Source organism: Teleopsis dalmanni, chromosome 2, assembly GCF_002237135.1.
Source record: "Teleopsis dalmanni isolate 2A chromosome 2, ASM223713v2, whole genome shotgun sequence".
Lineage (NCBI taxonomy): Eukaryota > Metazoa > Arthropoda > Insecta > Diptera > Diopsidae > Teleopsis > Teleopsis dalmanni.
This window is the reverse complement of record NC_051847.1, coordinates 241,639,686-241,660,937: the sequence shown is the minus strand read 5'-3', so window position 1 is coordinate 241,660,937 and position 21,252 is coordinate 241,639,686. Positions and strand designations below refer to the sequence as shown.

The window sequence follows — 21,252 nt, the reverse complement described above, 5'->3', positions numbered from 1 at the left end:
TTTTTATTCCCTTTTTGTCCTTTATGGTTGTTTGTTTTTATTTACATTTGCTGTTAAAGATTTTCGTTTCTTTTATTTTTTCATTCTTTTTGATTATTCTACTTGGTGCTTAATGTCAACTTTTTAACAAATAAGCACAAAGTAAATAAAGAAGGAAAACATAATTCAAAATTTATTCGCAAAACAAATTGACTTTCTGCTTAGAGGATTGCGCTTTTCGCGCTGTAAAATATTTTTAATTAAAGTTTACGAAACGTACATGCGATAAAATTATTAAAATCAAAATAAACTATTTTATGCTTACCTCGAAAAATTGTTAAATTAATAATGTAAGATATATTATGGATATATTATATATAAGACCTTAGGTTTAGGTTAACCTAAGAATTATTGTGGAATTATTGACCGGTCACAGTAGATTGAATAATCACCTATCAAAGTTGGGAATTCAATCCAACTCAGACTGCAGTTTCTGAAGAGAAGAGAAGGAAACTGCACATCATATGCTTAGAGAGTGTCCGGCTCTGATGCACAAGCAGAAGAAACACTTAGGAGGGTATTTTATGGATTATTAGGATCCAAAACTTGGAAAGATAGTCTCTATACTGTCATTCATTAAAGAAATCGGACTTGGAGCAACACTCTAATTTGACTAAGAGGCACAAAAGATCTTTTAGGTCGTAGTGAAATATCCCTTCTTTTCAATTATAATAATAATTTAGTAATAAATTTAGTAAATAACCAATTTAACAATAACCAACCATATTGAACTAGTTTCAAAATTTACTTAACATTTATGCAATTATTTAACAGCTATAATATAACAACATTAATATTCTAGAACTAATGCAATAGAGTCTGCGAGAAAATTCTAATAATAATAATAATAATAAAAATAATAATAATACATAAGACTTCAATTTAATTTTTAAAGAATTTTGTAAAAATATATAATAAAAAGAAAAATAATAGTCAGGATTTCGCTGTGTAGATGTAAGACAAGCATTTAATTAATTTTTAAGAATACTTTTAACAATAAAATGTAAATTTCTAAGTACAATTTAATGCTAATTCCAAGTTATATATAAAAAGTAAATATTTTTCATAGTATATTTCCCAAAAATTATTTTAATAAAATTTAATACATTAAAATAATTTAAGGAGTAAAATACTCTTTAAATAGTATTATCCTTAAAACACATTTTTATACAGGAATTTATTATTATATATTTAAATAATTACTTATTTAGAAATAATTAGAATTAAAAATAAAATATGAATATTTTAATTGGTATATGTTTTTTTTTTTGAACTTAAATAATTTAAAATTTAATGCGTATACGCCATGTGTAAAATGCATGTCACATTATTTTTTAAAAATAATTTTAAAACAAGTATGAATTTAAAAATTTCAATTCTTAAAAAAAATTTAATAATAAATTCAAATCAGAAATAAAAACTTTGTGACATATTTTTTTTAAAATTTTATTTAACTGAAATTAAGTACGTATAAGTGAAATATAGCATAATTCAATTTTTTAAAATACTTCTGAAAATAATGCCATCGAGATGATTTCAATCATATCATCTCCTACAATTAAGTGAGGTCATATTTATTATATAGTACTTAATATCTGCATTACTCTTTTACTAACATTTTGACATACCCGATGAGAATAAAAAACTTTCGTACACCTGTACTAAATTCATTGAGAATGACTTTGTTCTATACTAGTTGTTATATACAATAAATGAAAAAAATTAAAGAAAAGCGAAAAAAACTAGAATATAATAATAAAAATACACATTATTGCGTCTCTCTGTTAATTAAATATGCCTGTTAGAATCAGCAATACATAGTATATCCACTCTTACATCTCGACAATAATATACAATTCTTGCTTCACTATTTAAGAAAGGTCAAAAAACTATAAATAATAAGAATATATAATACTGACAATTCCAAATTTCAGTAAACACTGCCAAAAAGTTAAATACTTAAGTCGTATGAGACTTATAGACTTACAACCATCTCTCAAAAGTGAATAATAAAAAATTACAATCATCAATAGGAGGAATCTATTTAAAACGAATATAACTCTAAGAAAATAACATATTGAAATATTGAAATTGCATTACCCAAATACGAATTTAACAGGATGGTTTCACAATCACTAGGACATTAAAATTTCCTATTACAAACATTGGTCTTCTATTTAATTTTTTAAAAATGTTTAATATTATAATAGTTTATAGTTTCTATGCTCAAAATATCACAAGTGCACATTAAATAAAATTTAATCTTAGTTTATGGCTTCAAAACAGCAATGACTCCTATTTAATAACTGAGTTTAAAAATTTAAACATTAATTGCAGATATATTTAGTTTCATTAAATATTTATAGATTTTTTTTATATTTCTATATTAAATCGCATGACAGTGCAACATAAAACACACCCATTCTATTGTATCTGCAAGAGCAGTAAATGCAAGCAGCGCCAAATTCTGAAAGAAAATCGCAACGAAAAATGCAATTTTCATACTCGTAAATGACAACATTTATGGATGCTCCCGGGGATGTGTTGTGTAATAAATTTCAGAAATTAAGCACTCAAACATAAAAATGGAGCATAAAAATCCATTCGCAATATAACGAAAAAATTATGAAAAATTGCAAATAAAAAATTGCTTTTTGAATTGGATTCGTATGTAGAGCATTGCTGACGTCAGAGAAGTTGTAACAATAGCTGAGTAAAAAATTTACATTATGGAACAATATGTTCAAAACAAAAAAAAAATCTTCAAAAATATACATTTTGATTGCAGTGCTCCAGCAATATCTAAGCGAACAATTTTTCAAGGATGCAAAAGTTTGTCATATTTTTAATAAATAGTTTTTGTAGTGAATGACAAATAATCAGAAAATGGATTCTAATCTTTGAGTAATTAAAAATATTTTATCACTTTATAAATTTTTTGTAAATCATAAAAATCTATTATCTTTCAAAAGAAAAGTTTAAAATAAATATGTTCTATGAATGAACATAACTTACCTTCATCACGAACATTGCCCATTAGTATATCATAACCAGTCAAATCAGCTGTTTGTAATAAAGTCATTGGATCACTTGGTAAAAAGGCTCCATCAATAGTTGGCCCCGATGGAAAGCTTAAAATGCCCGAATATGAATTCCATTGCTGAACAGAAATTGTTTTTGCATCAACGGCACGCATGCAAGCCATAACAGCTTGAGGATTTTCCTATTACACAAATACAGGAATATAATCGATATAAAATAACTTATTTAGCATATAATGTGATAATTAAATAAAACTAAATTACCGCTAATAATGAAGCATTGCAATTGCAGTCATTTATAAGTGCTTTTCCAATTTCCACAGCTTTTTCAGATGTCATATGACTCCATGGTGCATTCATAGTACCTGATTGCATCATTCCTCGTTTGACTAAGCCCTTCGTAACAGGTGACATAAGTTGAGCATTTACTGAACTTGAACCCGCTGATTCACCAAACAATGTCATCCATTCTGGATTCCCGCCAAATGCTTTAGCATTTTCTTTCAACCAACGTATAGCCAGTGCTTGATCCCATAATCCAACATTACCAGGTGCTTCTTCTTCAAATCCTGGCATAACCGGAGATAAGTGCAAAAATCCGAATGCTCCAACTCTATATTGAAAAGATGCAACAATAACATTCCCAACAGCGGACATAATATCAGCATTATATATATCAAGCGTTGCAGAACCAGTCATAAAACCACCACCATAAATCCAAATTAAAATTGGCAGTCCATTAGAGGTATTTTGCGGATTACCATTGTGTATTAAGTGATCTGTTTCTGATTTTCCAGCATGCTGAATATATTTCATAAAGAACAATAATAAATAGAATTATTTATAAATAAATACAAATTTTTTAATTGTGTATATTTTTTAATCAAAATTAAATATGTACATATCTTTCTATATATTTAAAAAATAAAAATAATAAAAATATGGTGATATCAATTATTATTAATATAAACGCTATAATATATGTTACATACCTCCGCACCATTTGCACCGCGGCCATGTCTTAATCGTGCCTTTGCCGGTGCCCAAATATTTATATACAAACAATCTTCAGAAACGTTTGTATTAGGATTCCATATTTCTTCACCAGAAAATCCAGGAAAGTATTCATATCTGAAATGACATCAATATAGTTTTAAATAATATTCAATAACATAAAACTTCAAAATACTAAGATCGGCGAGTTAAAATAATATTATTATGTTTATTAAGTAGTTTATTACATCCAATTTAATAGAATAGATTTATGCTAGAAATTGCACAGGCTCTGAGAAGACTTTTCAAAGTACCATGGTACATTAGGACGAATGACATCATCAGGTTCGATGATGTCAAGATTGATCCGATCAAAAAACACAAAGGATAGAACCCTGAAAATATTTGCGAAATCTGACAGACTTACCAACACCGCGTTATCACAGCTCAGAATGGTTATAGGCTCTTCAGGGGGGTATGCAGATCTGAAGTCAGTTATTGCTTAGTCTGATGAGGTGATAAACAATACTCCAGTCAAGAAGTAGAGATGGGTTATGAAGAAACCTTTACAGTTAATTCAGAGTAAAAGTGCTCAAGTACACTGACTCAACAAGTCTCAACATAATCACAATTGAATTCAAATGTATAAAGTTAATTAGAATTGCAATTAAATTAAAATTAGACTTAGATATAGACTTTTTGTTCACTGAGGTGAGGATTCCATATTAGGTTCTATTTAATTAAGGTACAAAATGTTTAATCCTCTTTCCATTCATTATTCATCATCATTATTCGTCATTAGATCAAATTATTTTAATTAAATATATAAATAAATAGCTAAAATTAATTATCTTTTTAATAAACCAAACTTTTCATAATTTGTATTAAATCACAAAACTTAATTAAAATGAAGCTTAAAATTCATTTTGGACGTTAAAAAATAAATGGTTTGAGAAGATATTTCAAATTAATTCTAAAATAAATTTATGCAAACGCCACACATGACAAATAAGTGGATGGAGGCGGGTTCGGAAAGCTTTATTTGAAATTTATTTAAATTAAATGTGGTAACACTGTTAACGAGTGTGTACCAATTTGTTTTAAATAGTTCCGCCAAATAGGCGTAAACAGTTTAACTTTGTGTCTCACTTTATTAAAACAAATGACTTTGTTTTTCCGTTAAATTGTATCATCAAAATTACGACTGGTAATATTTTATTGATATAACTCAAAGCTCTAGTGATATTTGTCTTCCAACGGAAGTCGACTTGCTATTACCAAATGAGAGTTATTACATACTTTTAAGCGTTATAAATGTTTGAAGACAAATAGTTTCGGTTATATTTTAATATTTATATATTACCCAATAGCAAAGTTTTTTTATATTTTTTTAGTAATATTATTAAAGTAATATTACAGTAAAATTAAAAAACAAAATTCAGTTCCGCAATTATGACGCTAAAATGACAAAGATCAAAAATAGGAAGGCGGCTAAGGACAATCTTTATAACACATATGCTCCAGTACACAAAGTGACAAAATTCAAATTAGACGATAATGTTTGGTATTTTCTGAATCAAAGGGATGTTAAGATGAAATTTTTTCTGAGAAATCAGAAAAAATTAACAAAAAATTTAATATTTGAACAACGAAAATTGTGTATAGTGTTGGCTTCTTTGGTTTAAACACGCAAAGTCATTGCATTTAATTTGACAGATTCAAAGTTTGTATAACCCAACAATTGTTTATGGATTTATATACGAATATTTGCAAAGACCAGTGATGCCGAGTATTTAATAATACTCGAAAAACTTCAATTCAAAAACCCTTTTATTAAAAAAAAAGTTGTCGTTCGTCATACTTTACTTTAAAAATTGTCTTTAAATATAGGTACTAAGATATACTTGCAAAAAAAAGTTTATTTCGAAAACTATATTTTAGAAATATTTCATTTGCAACTCATTTAAAACCTCTAATTGAGATTGAAAAAATCCCTAATATTTCATTGACATCATGCAGCACATCCTAGAGCCATTTATTAAGACAGATGATCAAACAGTGTTCCGGTATACCACACAGTTGAAAATTTCAATTTAACTAGAATAATGATATCGTCCGTTGCCAAACTATAAATGGCTTTTATCACGACTTTTAACAACAGTTTTAAACAAAAACGTCTTCAGTTAGAAAGAAAAAATAATCATCTATCAAGAGAATATATGGGTACTCGTATATTCCGTATATTTGCCAGGTTTATTCTTTTTGTTTCCAAACGTAAAACGTTATTTGAAAGGAGAGTAAATTGTTAACAAAAAACTAGAATGATTCCAAAAAATGGTTGAAGAAAATATGTAAAGCTCAGAGGCAATTATATTAAGAAACACTCGTAATAATGAATCAATGTCCAATTTATCAATTTCACTAATAAATAAAGTTTGTCTAACGCTTTCACAATTTACAGAAGCATCCATATGTAAATTTCAAATTCTAAGTGCAGTCTGTAAGATTTTGTAAGAACTAAATGAACATATGATAGTTATCATTTTATGTGGTTTTTTCGAGCATTTCAAACTTTGGAGAAGAATCTTTCCAGCTTTTACTTTTAATACTCGTATATAGAAATTACATGTTTTATTCACAATATAAGTTGTAATTTAACGTCAGTTGTGATAGAAGTGACTATATTTAATAGAAAGTAGCATGTATGGTAGAGAGGTTTCGAAAAGTAGTGAACTACAACAACAAAAAATTTTATTTTATTTTAAATAACTGAATTTTTGGCTAACCATACAGCTGTTTTTAGTATTGCCAAATGCAAAGGTTTTATTTATGTATACCTTACATACTTTGTTTAATAAATAAAGCCAATTCGTAACCATAATTTTTGAAAAGATTTTACTTCCTTGCATAGTTCTATGTTAATCAATACATAAACTTTAATTTAAAATACACACGCTTTAATATTACTTTTGAGGTTTAAAAAATTTATATCGGAAGAAAATAATTATTTACCCGAATCAGTTATATTGTATGATCCTTTCGCCCCTTTTTTTATATCTTAATTTGTTCGATTAAATTAATCATTAAAAAAATAACTTTAAAATAATAACAATTGTCGCAAAGTTAAACATAACATAATATATATCTAAATAAATTCTAAATTGTCCCCATTTAAATAATGAAATTGATGTACCAGTATATAGAATGCAAAATCTTGACATACTTACTAACGAAGCATGTAGCAATGACGTCATTGCACGAACTAAGACAAACAAAATTACTCAGGCACAGCTGCGAAATAACTTTTCTAGGTTACATGTAAAAAGAATTCACAACCGAAAATACAAAATGATATGATTTCGGGAAAATGGAACACCGCACTATGGAATTTGTTTTGGCAGAGACATACAATACATCATCGCAAATTTTCATTTTCAACTAGTTTGAATTATTTGGTATGTATGTATATGGTATGTGTTTTAGTAGAATATATGGAATGAAAGAGCAAAACATATAATTTTGAATATTTACCTTTCTTGTACACAGGTTGCCGGTAAACGTGTAGCATCTAAAACCCCATGCCATGGCTCAGCGGGCACCGGCTTGCGAAAACGTAAATCATCTACTGGTGGTTTTGCATAAGGTATGCCAGAGTAAACATGCACCTCGCGTCCTTGTACTGTTATCGAACGACCGCGTACAGGACCGCTTGTTGTTTGTACAACCAAACGATCTGAAACGCCAAATACCGAAGACAACCGTAATAGTAAAACAAAAACAACCAAACTTATGCGAGCAATGTCATTACTTAGCCCGGATAAAACCGAATTATGTGACCCGCGTGCCATGCTAACAAATCAAACCGAACGTAAACGAGATTTTGAATAAAACTTAATATTGTTTCCAATGACGTCACACTTGCAGCAAACAATAAAAGTAGGGCAACCTAAGTCAGCTATGTGGTCGATACAAAGAAGAATATTTAATGGAGTAGAAAAAATCCTGATTGTGTTTTTTGCCGATATGAACCAATGGAGAGTTGATGCTTCTTTTGAGTTCTGGATTTGTTTTCTAAGATGTTAGTAATATTTTTATAGCTCACTAAAATTTCGCAGTTTATGGAATTCAATAATGCACTTTACCGCGTAGTTTCGCGCACTGCTTAAAACTGACTCGAAATAGCTACGCAATTTGTTAACCGATGTATTTTTGTTGGGATAAAATGTTTGCACGGATATCTTCTCTGTGGCTCTGTGATTATATACACACACAGGGCTAACGAAAGCAATTACACAAGCATTTACCTACTGAGTATCTCACAAGTGCAGTCTTAAGACGTATCTACAAGTTGCTCAATATATATTATATAAATAAACGTACGTATGTTTCTAAGTTTATTTTTTCTACTTGTTTCTAAATCTCTTGCAGTATTTGGTGCAGTAATGCTACATGTCATTTGCAGTTATTCGTACGTGTTGCCTTAGTATGTTATTGTTTTTGATTTGAAATTATCCTTGCTTGAAGCAAATAACTCCAGTGCATTATCATGTGTTCCCCTTACATGCATACACTGATACACTGCTTTTTGCTATATGCAATATGCCTTCAGTTGTAATAAACTGCACCGGATTCCACTACATTTCCGGAATGCAGCATTTGCATAGCCTATCGTAACTCTTTCGTAACTCTTCTGTTGAACGTCTTTTCTTTATGGTATGTTGTCAATCACCACTTAACTTTTTCTCTTCTTTACAATTATTGTCTTTTTCTTATTTGTTGTTTCTTTGTTTTTACTTATTTTGATTTTATTTACACTTCAGATCGAAATTATTTAAGCACTTGTTTTCTACTTTATCCGTTCTTTGGTATCCTTTGTGTTTGCAATGCTTTTTAAGTCCTTAAACTTTTTACTCCACAAATCTAGCAACTATGCAGTTCTTGCGCTGTATTCTTTACTAATTCCTTTTAAAATATATGTTATTGTTGATATTGTTGTTGCCTAAAAAAAATAAATATAAATAAATATGTTAATAGAGAAATAAAAATCTTGCAGCAAAATACGAGTAAAATGCTCAACTAGGTCTTTTATTGCATAATTAAACACACTAGCCGTTTTCCCATATATCCCCGCACTAATGTCAATTCCATAAAGGGCATATAAAATGCATTCACACCACACACCACACACTACACTCTGAACAAATACACAGTGTTAAAATAATGTCATATCTGTATCTTTTTCTGTTCATATTACACCGAATATTAAGCGACTCGTTGACATCCGCTCTACTAAATGCAATATAAATAAATGAAATTTTTATTATATTGAAACATGCAAAGTGTGAAATATTAGATAGACTTCATACGTATATCTAATGGATACGTGAGTACGATGACTACCGTCAACAATCTAGACGAACTTAGCACTACAATTTTTATCTAGATTTTAATGTTTGTGTGGATATTAAAAAAAATTGGTGCAAATTACTTTGGCATTACTTAATTTTGCGACAGCAAACGCAACTTTTACTTTTTTCAACAGCAATTATTATAACATTTTCATGTAATTTTGTTCAGTTTTTAAATATAAACAAAACATATACTAATTTTGAATAAAATATATGAAAAACAAAAAAAAAATGCAAGTACTGTGTATTAACACTTATGTAAGTGATAGAGTTATACAGTAATTGGACTACTAAATTTACCTAATTAATATTATACGAGTAACAAACTTCAACTTTTTTCGAGTGTGTAGGGTATTCGAAAAATTTAACATCTGTACATGCTTCAAATCGAATCTTTTTTTATTTACAAATAATGATTTAGAATGTAATTCAGAAAATATCAACTGCCTTTTTTTTAATTATTTTAATTCTTTTTCCTGGTCCATTTCAAGTACAAGTTTATAACCATGATTTAAATTTTGTATTGAAATAATATTTTGTAATATTTTGTTGCAAATTAGGTTTTCGGTAATTTTAGTTTGTTGGGACTCTGATTGACTTCAAACAATGTTGTATCGCCCAATATTGTGTGATGTTCAAATAATTTTTTGAGAGCTTGCGAAAAATGGAGAATTTCACATGTTTCGCTAGGTTAGAACCGAAAACTCAACAGCTTTAACATTTCTAACACTCATTAGACGTGCTTTAAGCAAAATAAACTGGCATTTGTATACATTTTCAGAAACAGTGTCTAAAATGCGAATCCATCACAACGCTGAGAAGAACAAAAAATTTAATGGATTAGAAAAGATGAAAGAGCTTCGATGAATAGAAAGAAAGTGCTATCAGATGGAAATGTCATAATTACTGTTTTTGTAAAGTCAAGAGAATGTGGTTGATTAATTAAAACATTATATCATTATTCAAATAGCAAAGAAAAAACAAACATCTTCCTTTCAATGTAAAGTAAAAACTTTTGGAATACTCCACATACTCCACATAAATATAAGTTATAGATAAACAAAGAACTAATATTTCCGGTCCAAGCGAATTCATAAAATAATTTCAATTATAGAAAATATAGTGATACTATAGTTATAATTAGAACTTTAATCGCAGACTCTTCCTTTCAATAAAAAATATAACTTCTAAATTTAACTAATCAATTTCCTACGGTTGGTTACACACCCTAAAGCTAATCAATTTGAGTAAACTTATTAGTCTAATTTCTGAGTTGAGCCTTTTCCGAATTAGTGCATCTGGGCATTTTTACTCTTTAATAGCTGTGAGATGTGTGCAGAGTTCCACCCATTTTACTGACTAATTTATGTATTTCTCATAAGCTTCGTGATTATTCAACGACTGATCTAAGATCTGCGTACCGCACCGTATGGTTAGTGATTACTCTGAGAATAGATAGTGCTAAGTAGGGCAACCAGTCGGTTTTCACATATAGCTTTAGAGCTCAAGTACCTCTTTGAAATCCTAATGTGCTTATGTTCCAAATGAAAAATTCATTAAAACACAGTAGCATTACCCCTTAGGAACCCATATAACATTATCTTCCAAACGAAAAATTCATTAAAGCGCAAAAGCATTTTGAAAAATATGTTAAATCGGTGCCATTATAATTACGATAGAATAGAAAATAACAGAATTCTGGTAAATCATGGTAGATATTCTGCACTACCAATCGGCCCTTAAGCTACATATTCAAAAGAAACTATATTATAGTTCAAAGTAACGCAAATAAACAAAGAGCTTAAATCTAAATCTAATCCCAGCGCTTTCACTACATCTTATAATTGAAAAATCCTTTTAGAAGTAAAATTTACATTAAATTTTACAACTTACATTTTACATTTGTTTGTTGTATTTGGATTAAAACTAATGTTCTCGTAACAGAGAAAAAAATGGATTTCATACAAACTTTCGAACACGGGAAAGTCAGTTAATGGTTTACCGCCATGCGAAATGTAGCGACATTGTACGCCGTAGTCAGCGCAAAGTACCTTTACAAAAAGTAGAGCAACAACAACAACAACAACAACAACAAATAGAACTAGTAATACAAAAACAAAAAAATTTCAACAAATATTTGAAGTAGTAAAGTACATAACAAAGAAAAGGACTCATGGTTGCTGGCATCAAATTCACAAAAAAGTGCTTACGAAAGGAAACTGAAAACGTGATGTTCGGGTAAAGTAAATAAAAAGGTACGTTGTTCAAATGGAAAAGTGATTGTCATCCACTTTTTGTTATTCTACTACTTGTTGTTACTGCAGATTTCTTGCACTTCTTGAAATAAATGCAGAAAAATTGAAACGCCAAGGACATCAACCGTTATTACAACTACAAGCGAACTGCGATACATTCAAACAACAAATATTTCTCCAAGCAGAGCTTCACATATAATAATGCAAATGTAAGAATACAATTTTGTTACAATTCCTCCAATGACCTTCTCTATTGCTGAGTGAATCCGATATTTTAATTTGTTTATATCTTTAATATATTACTAGTGTGCCTATATTTCCTTTTAAATTTAGGCGCAATCAAAAAGTTTAGAAATAGTAGTAAAAGTTCGGAATTGACAATACTGGCGAAATTGACTCTCTATATAACACGCCTATTGGTCATTCATCATATGAATGTTTGTATGACACGGCCTTTTGTTAACAAGATCATTTACTTTGGAATTATTTTTTTTCTAAACAAATTAAATTGCTATAAATTATTCTAATCTACGGTTTTAAAATATGGTCCACAATCATCTTTATTCTAGGAAAATAGGAAAAAATCAATTGATTTGGGAAAAGAATTCTTTGTAAATACATTTAATACAGGCACATTACTTTTAGAAAGAATTCTAGAACTCGTTAGTGTACTTCTCAAGAAATTCTTATATCTTTATATATCTTTATATCACTTTATCTGAATATATCATCTGACGATCTCTTTGTAGATTAAATTTTCAACAATCGCTTTTTTAAGTTATTTCACAAACCTTCGCAGTTTCTGTCCCTTCTACTTAACCCACAAGCTACTAATTTCTACTACTTCTACTTAATTGCACAAACCTTCGCAGTTTCTCTCCCTTCTACTTAACCCGAAAATTCTCTCATAAAGGTTGTTTTTGCTTGTATCTAACTCTTCTCTAATTTGTCGACCCATTGTTCGTTGTGTACTTACCACAGTTCAAGATATTTAATTTACTAGATATTAAGCCTATTAGGAGCAGATTCTAATTACTGGAATAAAATTTTGTTTATTGACTACACTCAGAAAAATGTGCTTTAACACACACTCTATTTAAATTGATGTGATCAGTGTGTTAGAGAAATTTTATCTCATGTGGTAAAGAAGATATGGAAACCTACATGTGTTATGGTTGAATCACATGATGAGTCGTAGTTAAAATTTTTCACATTTCATTCCTAAGAAATAGATCAAGTGAGCTAAAAGATAACTCTTGCTGAGGAAGACACTTGCGGACTATATTTAGAAAGAAAGGAGACAGCAGTGCATATATTGTGCCAATACTGCACTGGCAATCAGAACGAAGACTGTCTTAGGACACCATTGGGTTGGTGATGACTTGGCAGGCAACCTCAAGCTAAATGAGCTGCTTGCATTAACAAGCGACGTAGATATGCGAACGGAAGCCAGTTCCTCTCAGTTTGCAGATTTGTTTTTTATCTATTTATTATCCAAAAAGTAACACTGACAATATGCATAAGAAGAAAAAGAGCCATGTGAATACGGATTGACACCTAAAAATATCTATAACTTAAATTTGTGTAAGCTAATTTACAATATTAATAAAATGTAATATATCCCAGTATCCCCACAGAAGTGAAGGATTAGCCGAAATAGACCACGAAACGACTTGGGTTCTTTTCCGTCCTTCGATTCTCGTAAGTCGTTATTGAGTTAGAGCGAAAGTGGCTTCCGTTCGCATATCTACGTCGCTTGTTAATGCAAGCAGCTCATTTAGCTTGAGGTTGCCTGCCAAGTCATCACCAACCCAATGGTGTCCTAAGACAGTCTTCGTTCTGATTGCCAGTGCAGTATTGGCACAATATATGCACTGCTGTCTCCTTTCTTTCTAAATATAGTCCGCAAGTGTCTTCCTCAGCAAGAGTTATCTTTTTGAGATGATACTTGAAGTTTCAATGTCCCGTAGTCAATGACGTCAGCCAACTTAGGGTGCTCCACGGATAGCGGCATTATAATAAAATGTCACATTATATATATACCTAGAAAGTTATACAAAAGATATATATATATATATATATATGTATATATATGTATATATAAAGCTGTAAAATTATGTTGATTTATATTTCTTCATCAAGTGCAATAATTCTTTCTAAAATTTAAAACTTTAAACTCTTTTACTATTTTACTATTTTTCTTTCACGATGTGAACTTTTGTTGATATCAGGCCTTTTAATTTACTGCTTCATGTGTAGAATTGCTTCACGAGTAAATGTCAAAAGTAAGCCAATGCTCATGTTACACCAGAAGAACCGTTCGCCCCACTTCGTCTTCAAATTAATTTTTCTACTTCAGAAAAGATTGCTAGCTTAAAAGAAAATAAAAAACGTAAGAAAAAGAAAATCTAATTTAAAAGGTACTACATCGAACTTGTTGAATTTGTAAAGTAAATCCGCTACAGCAATAAAAAATAATATCGACCTAATTGAGTTTTAACAAAGTGGTTGCCTTGTGGCTCCTTTTAGGTGGTTACATGGTAAAGAAAGTTAGGAAATTAAGGTGGTGACGTTGTGGTTCAAGGCTGTATCAATTTATCTAGGAGTGGTTGGTTACATTCGCAAGACAATACGAACACGAACTTACGCACAAATGCGAATTGGCACAAATGTTTAGGAATACTTGCTGTCTTGCCTCACCTGCGTCCCATTTTACTTCATAAATGGTTGGCTGCCCTTTACCAATCAACATTTAATACAAAAACAAAAAAGGACCTACAACGAAAAGGATGAGTTCACTAACTGAAAAAACAGCGTCGTTTTATTTCCATTTGTTTAATATTTTTGTTATTGTTATCAATTGAGTTATTTTTTTCATCAAATTATGTTTACATTTTGGCTCGTCGAGTTTTTCGATTATTCTAAATGGTTTCATTAAAAGTTTGCTACGATTTTTCGATGAAACGATTGCCAGCCAAACCCTTTTCATATTGCAGTACCAGTATACGAACACTCTGCCATTAAGGCACAATAAGCGAGTGATGCCATTTCATTATCACTTGACCTTTGTCAAGTATCCCTGCAGACGAGGTGGAAGGCAAAACAGGAGCAGCGTTTGAAGGTGTTGTGGCCTTTTGAAATTTATGACTTTATTTCGGTAGTCATTAAATTTTACGTGTTTCATATAACGAGAATTCTACGTTCTAAGTAACCTGCTGAGCGCTGTTAGCGGCATGCTAAATATTCATAAACACTTAATATTGCTGAATATAATTGCACAACTGCTAATATAACATTTTAAGGACGAAATTTAATAAGAATGTGTTGTTGTGCAAAAAAACAAAATCCTAATGGAATACTTTCACATTCTGTGTTCATATCTTAAATTTATTTAGTAATCAATAAATTTTAAATACATTACCTAATACTTCAGAAAATGTTTCCGAGCTTCTACATCACTATCAAATTCTATACAGTTAGTTTGATGGTTGCAAATATGCAGTGACCTTTCAACTTTACATTGAACCTCAAATGTCGATAAATAAATTCGGCGCCATGCAGCAATAAAATCACAAAATACAAAAACCGCAAATAACGTAACTCGTTTAGCACAGCTGCTGAAGTCTATTCAAAGGACTTGAGGTGAGACATAGGAGGCAAATGGCACAACAGCAGGGCTTGGTTGAAATTCATTGATTCGCAAAGGTCTGAGATGCCTTCACACGCGAATTCATTGTTTCTGTATAAACAATTTGAGCAGAACACAACGAACCAGCCAAATATTTTGAGTCGTGCTCTTAAAATTGTAACAGATTACAAACAATCGCAAAGGGATGTATGGTATGTAATTCTAAAATTTTTTTACAAATTATGTGTATATTAATATAGCTATACAATTATCAAGTAAAAACTTAATTGATTATTTTACATTTAATAACTCTGTATTTCCCATATAAGTTAGAATAACTTTCATAGCTGTCTATAGTATTGTTTAATTGGAATTATTATAATACTTAAAGTTATATATGTTATATACATTATCTCATAATAAATACATGGTTTTTTATCGCAGTAAAAATGTATATATACATCAAATGCCATTGAAAAGGCCTTTATTACTAAGTGGACTACCTATTTCTTGATGTACACAATATTTTTTCATACTTCTTAAACACAAATAACAAATATTTGGTAATAAACTATTAGTTAGATATAATTTGTGTTATACTTTAATAATTAAATTGTTGTTTTTCAATTTTAAAACTTAATAATTTCAACAAGTTGTTCTACCATTTAAAACAATTATCACTTTTTGCTCCGCTAGAAATGATCAATTAATTAGAGTCTGCATAACTCCTTTCAATAATCCGTTCCACAGCATTAGAGCTGAACAACTGTTCAGCTATAAGAAAATTACTTTTAAAGATCCAGATTTAATATTTTTTGCATTAACTATGGAATATGACCATTTCTTAACTTTTAAGTAGGTTCTAGTTACACGCATTTAGTCAAGCAAACCGAATCCGCATAGAGGACACAAAAAAAATAAGCTAAATCAACGTTTTGAGACAAGCAGCCCAATATCATTTGCAATCTAGGTTAATTCGTTGATTAGTTACAATGACTGGTCAGCAGATAGCTTTCCACTGATCGCAATTAGCGTTTTGCCACCACATTTTTCAAAAGAAACCGTAAGATATGAAAAGGAAACTAATTCTCTCCTGTGGAATTCAAATAATTTAATGTCTTTTCTTCTTACTGATGAACAGGTTGAAAAACTATCAAAAATAAAATGCTTAATTGTTTCTTTTTCTTGCAAGTTTCCGCAACTTCTTCAATGAATGTGGCTTCATTCTTTCTACAAAGAGAATGTGCAGCATTTCTTTGTATATTCCTATACATCAGTGACCAGAGAAAATTTCAGTAAACCTTGCAATATTTAAACCCTTGCCCTTTAAATAAATTTCCAGGTTCTAGTATTGTTAAGTGAAATATTAACTGGGAAGTTATACCTACCTTATGTATCTTTCAGTTGCCCATAGCAAGCTGCGAAGATGACAAAGTGGATGTGAGTACTTCTTCTAACACCCTTCAAACAAATATTTATCTAATGTATCGTATTGCCCAGAACAATTCATCTTTTGAGTCATTTATTTGTAATGGTATACTGTTTGGGTTTTGTATTCGAAAATAAATAACTTGGTATTTAGAAGTTAAGTATTTTGTTAAATAACATTTAATTACATCAAAGAATATATATGTGGAGAATTGAAAGAGTATCGGTTCCATATACAGAAAACCAATATAGTAGTTATATTAAAATCAAAATTGAAGGTTTGAATATTTTCTTATATAGCCCAAATCTTAACTTCAGGTTTTATCAGTGGAAGTAATCAATTCGATGATATGTTTTAATCTCAGCATTTTCGTCTATCAGTATGTCTCTTTCAATGCCAGATCAATTTAATAAATGAACTTTCTTAAGATTTAAAATCGTTTAAATAACAAAAATAGGTTAGTGATATTTTTAAGCAATCATATATATAAATTAAGTTTTTTAATTATTTTTGTATTTGAAATACATTATACAAGTTAGTATTATACAAACCTATATATTTGAATTGAGTTTTGTTAGTTCTTAATTAATTTTATTTGCATATATATTTGTAATAAATATGAATATTAAATAATATAATTAAAAGTTATATTAATTAATTTAATTTTCCTATTAAAGAGTATTTTTCTAACAATTGTATTTGTGTTAAAACTTTTGTAAATGTCAATATATTTACCCGAAATTGAATATTAAATAAATAAATTGAGACTTTTAAGAATATATATCTGAATCATTACTTTATATAGCACCTACTGCCAACATTTTACTTTTGAATAGCAATATGGAGTGCATTATTGATTATTTTGCCATCCATTTTGTTTTTTGATCAATTATAATTAAAATAAACTATTAAACTTTAAATTTGTTTAAAAATCCTTTATTGCTGTTTTATTAAAAAATTCTATATTTCGACTCTAATAAAAAATAATAACAATTACTAATATCACATTCCATTATAATTGTTCAGTTGTCTATTGTCCATATTGCACAGTGCAATTATTATTTTTAATTATTATTATTTTTTTATAGACCATACTCCTGATGATGACTCTCAAAGAAAGTCCAAATATAAAACTTTTTAATAAAACAGCAATAAAGGATTTTTAATTTTATTGAAATAAAAGTGACCTATAGTCAGCTAATAAATAAACAATAAAATAATTAAAATCAACTTCACTTCTAAATATTAACATGGAAATTGTTGGTACTTAATCCCGACTTAGTCTATATTAGATAATAAACTATTTCTATTTATTACAATTATAAATTGTGCTGCAACTTTAAGGTAATCTTTATATATTTCGATTAATAAACCACTCTAATAACCTAGCTAGAAAATTGTTAGTAAAACATTATCCAAAGAGATTAAAAGAAAGGGCTTTAAATTCATAAACTCATAAACAAATACTTATTCTAATGTCTAGATCAGAACATTAATTAATTTTTTGTTAATATTAATTTGTTAAAATTAATATTGTTAATATTTGTCTATATTACAATAATTGTTACCATTAATATTATAAGTCTATATTTTATTTAGTCGAAAATAATTAGTAACTAATTTGTAATAATGTTATATTTTCTAATACAGTTGTACAGGAAAATAAAAAAAGTACTAGCTTAAAAATTTTATAAAAGATTATTAGTCTCCAAAGGAAAGATTAAATTAGTAAATGTAGTAAAAAAAAACAAACTAATAATAATGTATATATTTTATAAATTAGCTAGTATTAACATAGTGGTAATATGAAATCTTTCAAATTGGTTAGGATTTTGCTGGACAATTGTCTAAAATCGTTTATTTCGTCTGTTTTGGGTACTAGTTTATCACTAATATATAGAAATATGTACCTCTTCAATTTTATTTTAAAAATTATAGACAAAATTTAATAAAAAAAAACAGATTTACATATTTTTAATGTATTCTGATATTAAAGTGTATGGTATTAAGAACTTAACATAAGTAATTTTTCAATTCTCTTATTATTATCACACAATTTAAGCACTTGTAAATGTCGTTATGTTGTTATGCGAATAGAAGCATAAGTATTGATAGTTATGTTTTTAATGGCACTTAAAAGATATTTCCTTTTCAATATAACGCAACAACAAATCCATGAGATAATAAACAAAACAATAACAACAACAACAACAACTATACATAAAAATTCTGTAAAGAATATTGGTCGATAAAATTTGTGCTAACAATATACTTAACTGCTTTAAGTATTTTTCTTTTTCTTCTTTTTCCTTTTTGTCTTTCATATATTTTTTTATTTTCTTTTTCATTTTCCTTTTTATTTATTTTCTTTATTTTTATTTTTGTGTTTGTTTTTGTTTTTGTGGTACTATTCTGTTTTGGTTTTATATGCTATATTCAGCAATTCGTTCAGTTCCGTTTTGTACTATCATAAGAAAATGATGAGGTTAAATTTATATAATAAAAATGTTATCATTGATAGTCCTTTTTACATGCACAGTTACACACTTACACACTTACACTCTTACACTCTTACACGCTTACACACTCAGAAATATAGGAATCGTTTGTGTAAATGCGTATACATGTGAACTTTCTGTACACATTTATTTGCACGCTTCCCTACAATTTAGTTTCGTTAAGGACATGAGCTCGTGCATATGGGCTTGTGCTCCTTGTCGCATGTGTGCCAATAATTTTTTCTTTTATAGTTTTTATGACGCTTTTATGCCTTTGGTGTGCTTTGATATTTTATGTGAAAACATTTAAATACTTTGTATATATTTTATATTTTCAATATTTTTTTGCGTTTTGCGTATTTGAGATAACTTTAAGTATGCTTTGACCGAAAGACATTTGAAAAGCTTACGTCCAATATGCATACATTTTGGAATAAGCTAATATTACGGAGTTAAAGATATACGCACTTACAACTTAACCATTCTACTACTATTCTACTATTCCAATTAGTAGATAAATGGAGTCTTGGACTCTAAAATACACAAATTTAGATATATAATTCAAAATATCTAATTAAAATTTTCTTGATTAACATGAAGTTATTGGCTAATAATATTTGTTATTAAAATATTCTAAATATATTATTATATGAATTGAAGATTCTTAAGGTTCTTAATAATTCTAACAAGTTCTTCTGCCATTTAAAACCATTATCACGTCTTGTTCCGCTAGAAATGATCAATTAATTAGAGACATCACAATTCCTTTCATTGATCCGTTTCTCAGCATTTGAGCTAGGCAACTGAAAAGAACTATTGCAGCTAAAAATAGTATAAATCTCACGTGGAACAACTTTCTTAATAAAACCAACATACCTATAAAAGCAAAATGGAATCTATTTCTAGCAAAAAGTAGAGCAATACAAACATATTGGACTCAAGTATGGGATTGCACACTGTTCGAAGAGGTGGATAAACTCCCATTATACTTCTTAAAGAAAATATTGAGAATGCCACAATTTATGCCAACATATATTTTAATGTTAAAGACTGGGGCCGAAGATGAATATTTATATACGTTAAAACTGTATCTCAATTACATTTTCAAACCTATGTTTATATACCTATGATGTCGAAAGATTACTCAATCAATTGACCAAAAATTGTTAAATCTTAACCTTTCTTGGGTGCAGGTTTAAAATGAGCTGGGAAATGATTGCGGTATAAATTGGAATCAATAAACAGCATCGCAAAGACTTTGGAAGAATAATAATGAACTGCTGTTGACATTTCTGAAAACTGATTTGAGAGACAAATATATAAGAAAATCTTAACAAACTAACCGAATTTATAAAGACTAAACGGCATCACTAGGAAAGGAATATATAGCTGACATAACATGTATTACAAATATCACCTGGATACTCAAAGCAAGAAGTAGCACGATACAGGTAAACGGAAAGAGATTTGATGTAGATAGATCTACGCTCTGTAGTATGTGTAATTTAGATGAGACTGAAGATATTGTACATTTTCTTGGCCGTTGTCCTATTCGATTATAGTTTCGACTATTCGACTATAGTTTCAATTAGCTTAGAATAGCTTTAGTAAAGCTATTGTATCTTATGAAAACATTATAAATATTTTAAACGGTCCTGTGGTAGAATGGACAAAAGTAGTAGAATATGTAAAAAATTATATAGCATACCAGTCTTTTTTAATATCAGAATAGAATAACTAATAATAAATAATATATAATATATAACTCATCTATTATTTATAACGTGTATATATTAGTTTATCATTATACTCACTATTATAGAACTATTTATAATACTACTATTATACTATAAGTCGACGGACGACATGTGTCACAGTCGCTATTTTGATTTTATTTATTTATATATTAATTTCAGATTCATTAATCATACTGTAAAAATGAAATTTTAAAATGAAAATAA

At 28.9% G+C, this 21,252-nt stretch overlaps 2 protein-coding genes across 2 annotated transcripts in view; both read right to left on the bottom strand.

Annotated features, from left to right (window-relative positions):
* Positions 1-2,032, bottom strand: part of LOC119677147 (sal-like protein 1) — a gene marked incomplete at its 3' end in the record, with an annotated part of 11,353 nt that extends 9,321 nt beyond the window's left edge. The window contains exon 1 of the mRNA XM_038088414.1: positions 2,027-2,032. Coding sequence (XP_037944342.1) covers positions 2,027-2,032 — 6 coding nt within the window. The remainder of the gene's footprint in view (positions 1-2,026) is intronic.
* A 900-nt stretch (positions 2,033-2,932) lies between these two features.
* Positions 2,933-9,061, bottom strand: LOC119677146 (acetylcholinesterase-like). The gene is made up of 5 exons (XM_038088413.1): positions 7,605-9,061; positions 4,073-4,211; positions 3,345-3,881; positions 3,046-3,262; positions 2,933-2,937 (listed from the first exon to the last, which is right to left on the bottom strand). The coding sequence occupies exons 1-5, from the start codon at positions 7,919-7,921 to the stop codon at positions 2,933-2,935; spliced, it is 1,215 nt and encodes a 404-aa protein (XP_037944341.1). The 5' UTR covers positions 7,922-9,061.
* Between the last annotated feature and the right edge of the window lie 12,191 nt (positions 9,062-21,252).

Bases quoted from the DNA above. Each gene is read 5' to 3' on its own strand.
- LOC119677146 (XM_038088413.1), bottom strand. From the start codon at position 7,921: ATGGCACGCGGGTCACATAATTCGGTTTTATCCGGGCTAAGTAATGAC. The intron at 4,212-7,604 runs GTAAATATTCAA...ATGTCATTTCAG, and splicing joins GCAACCTGTGTACAAGAAAG to ATATGAATACTTTCCTGGAT. The intron at 3,263-3,344 runs GTAATTTAGTTT...TTTGTGTAATAG, and splicing joins GCAATGCTTCATTATTAGCG to GAAAATCCTCAAGCTGTTAT.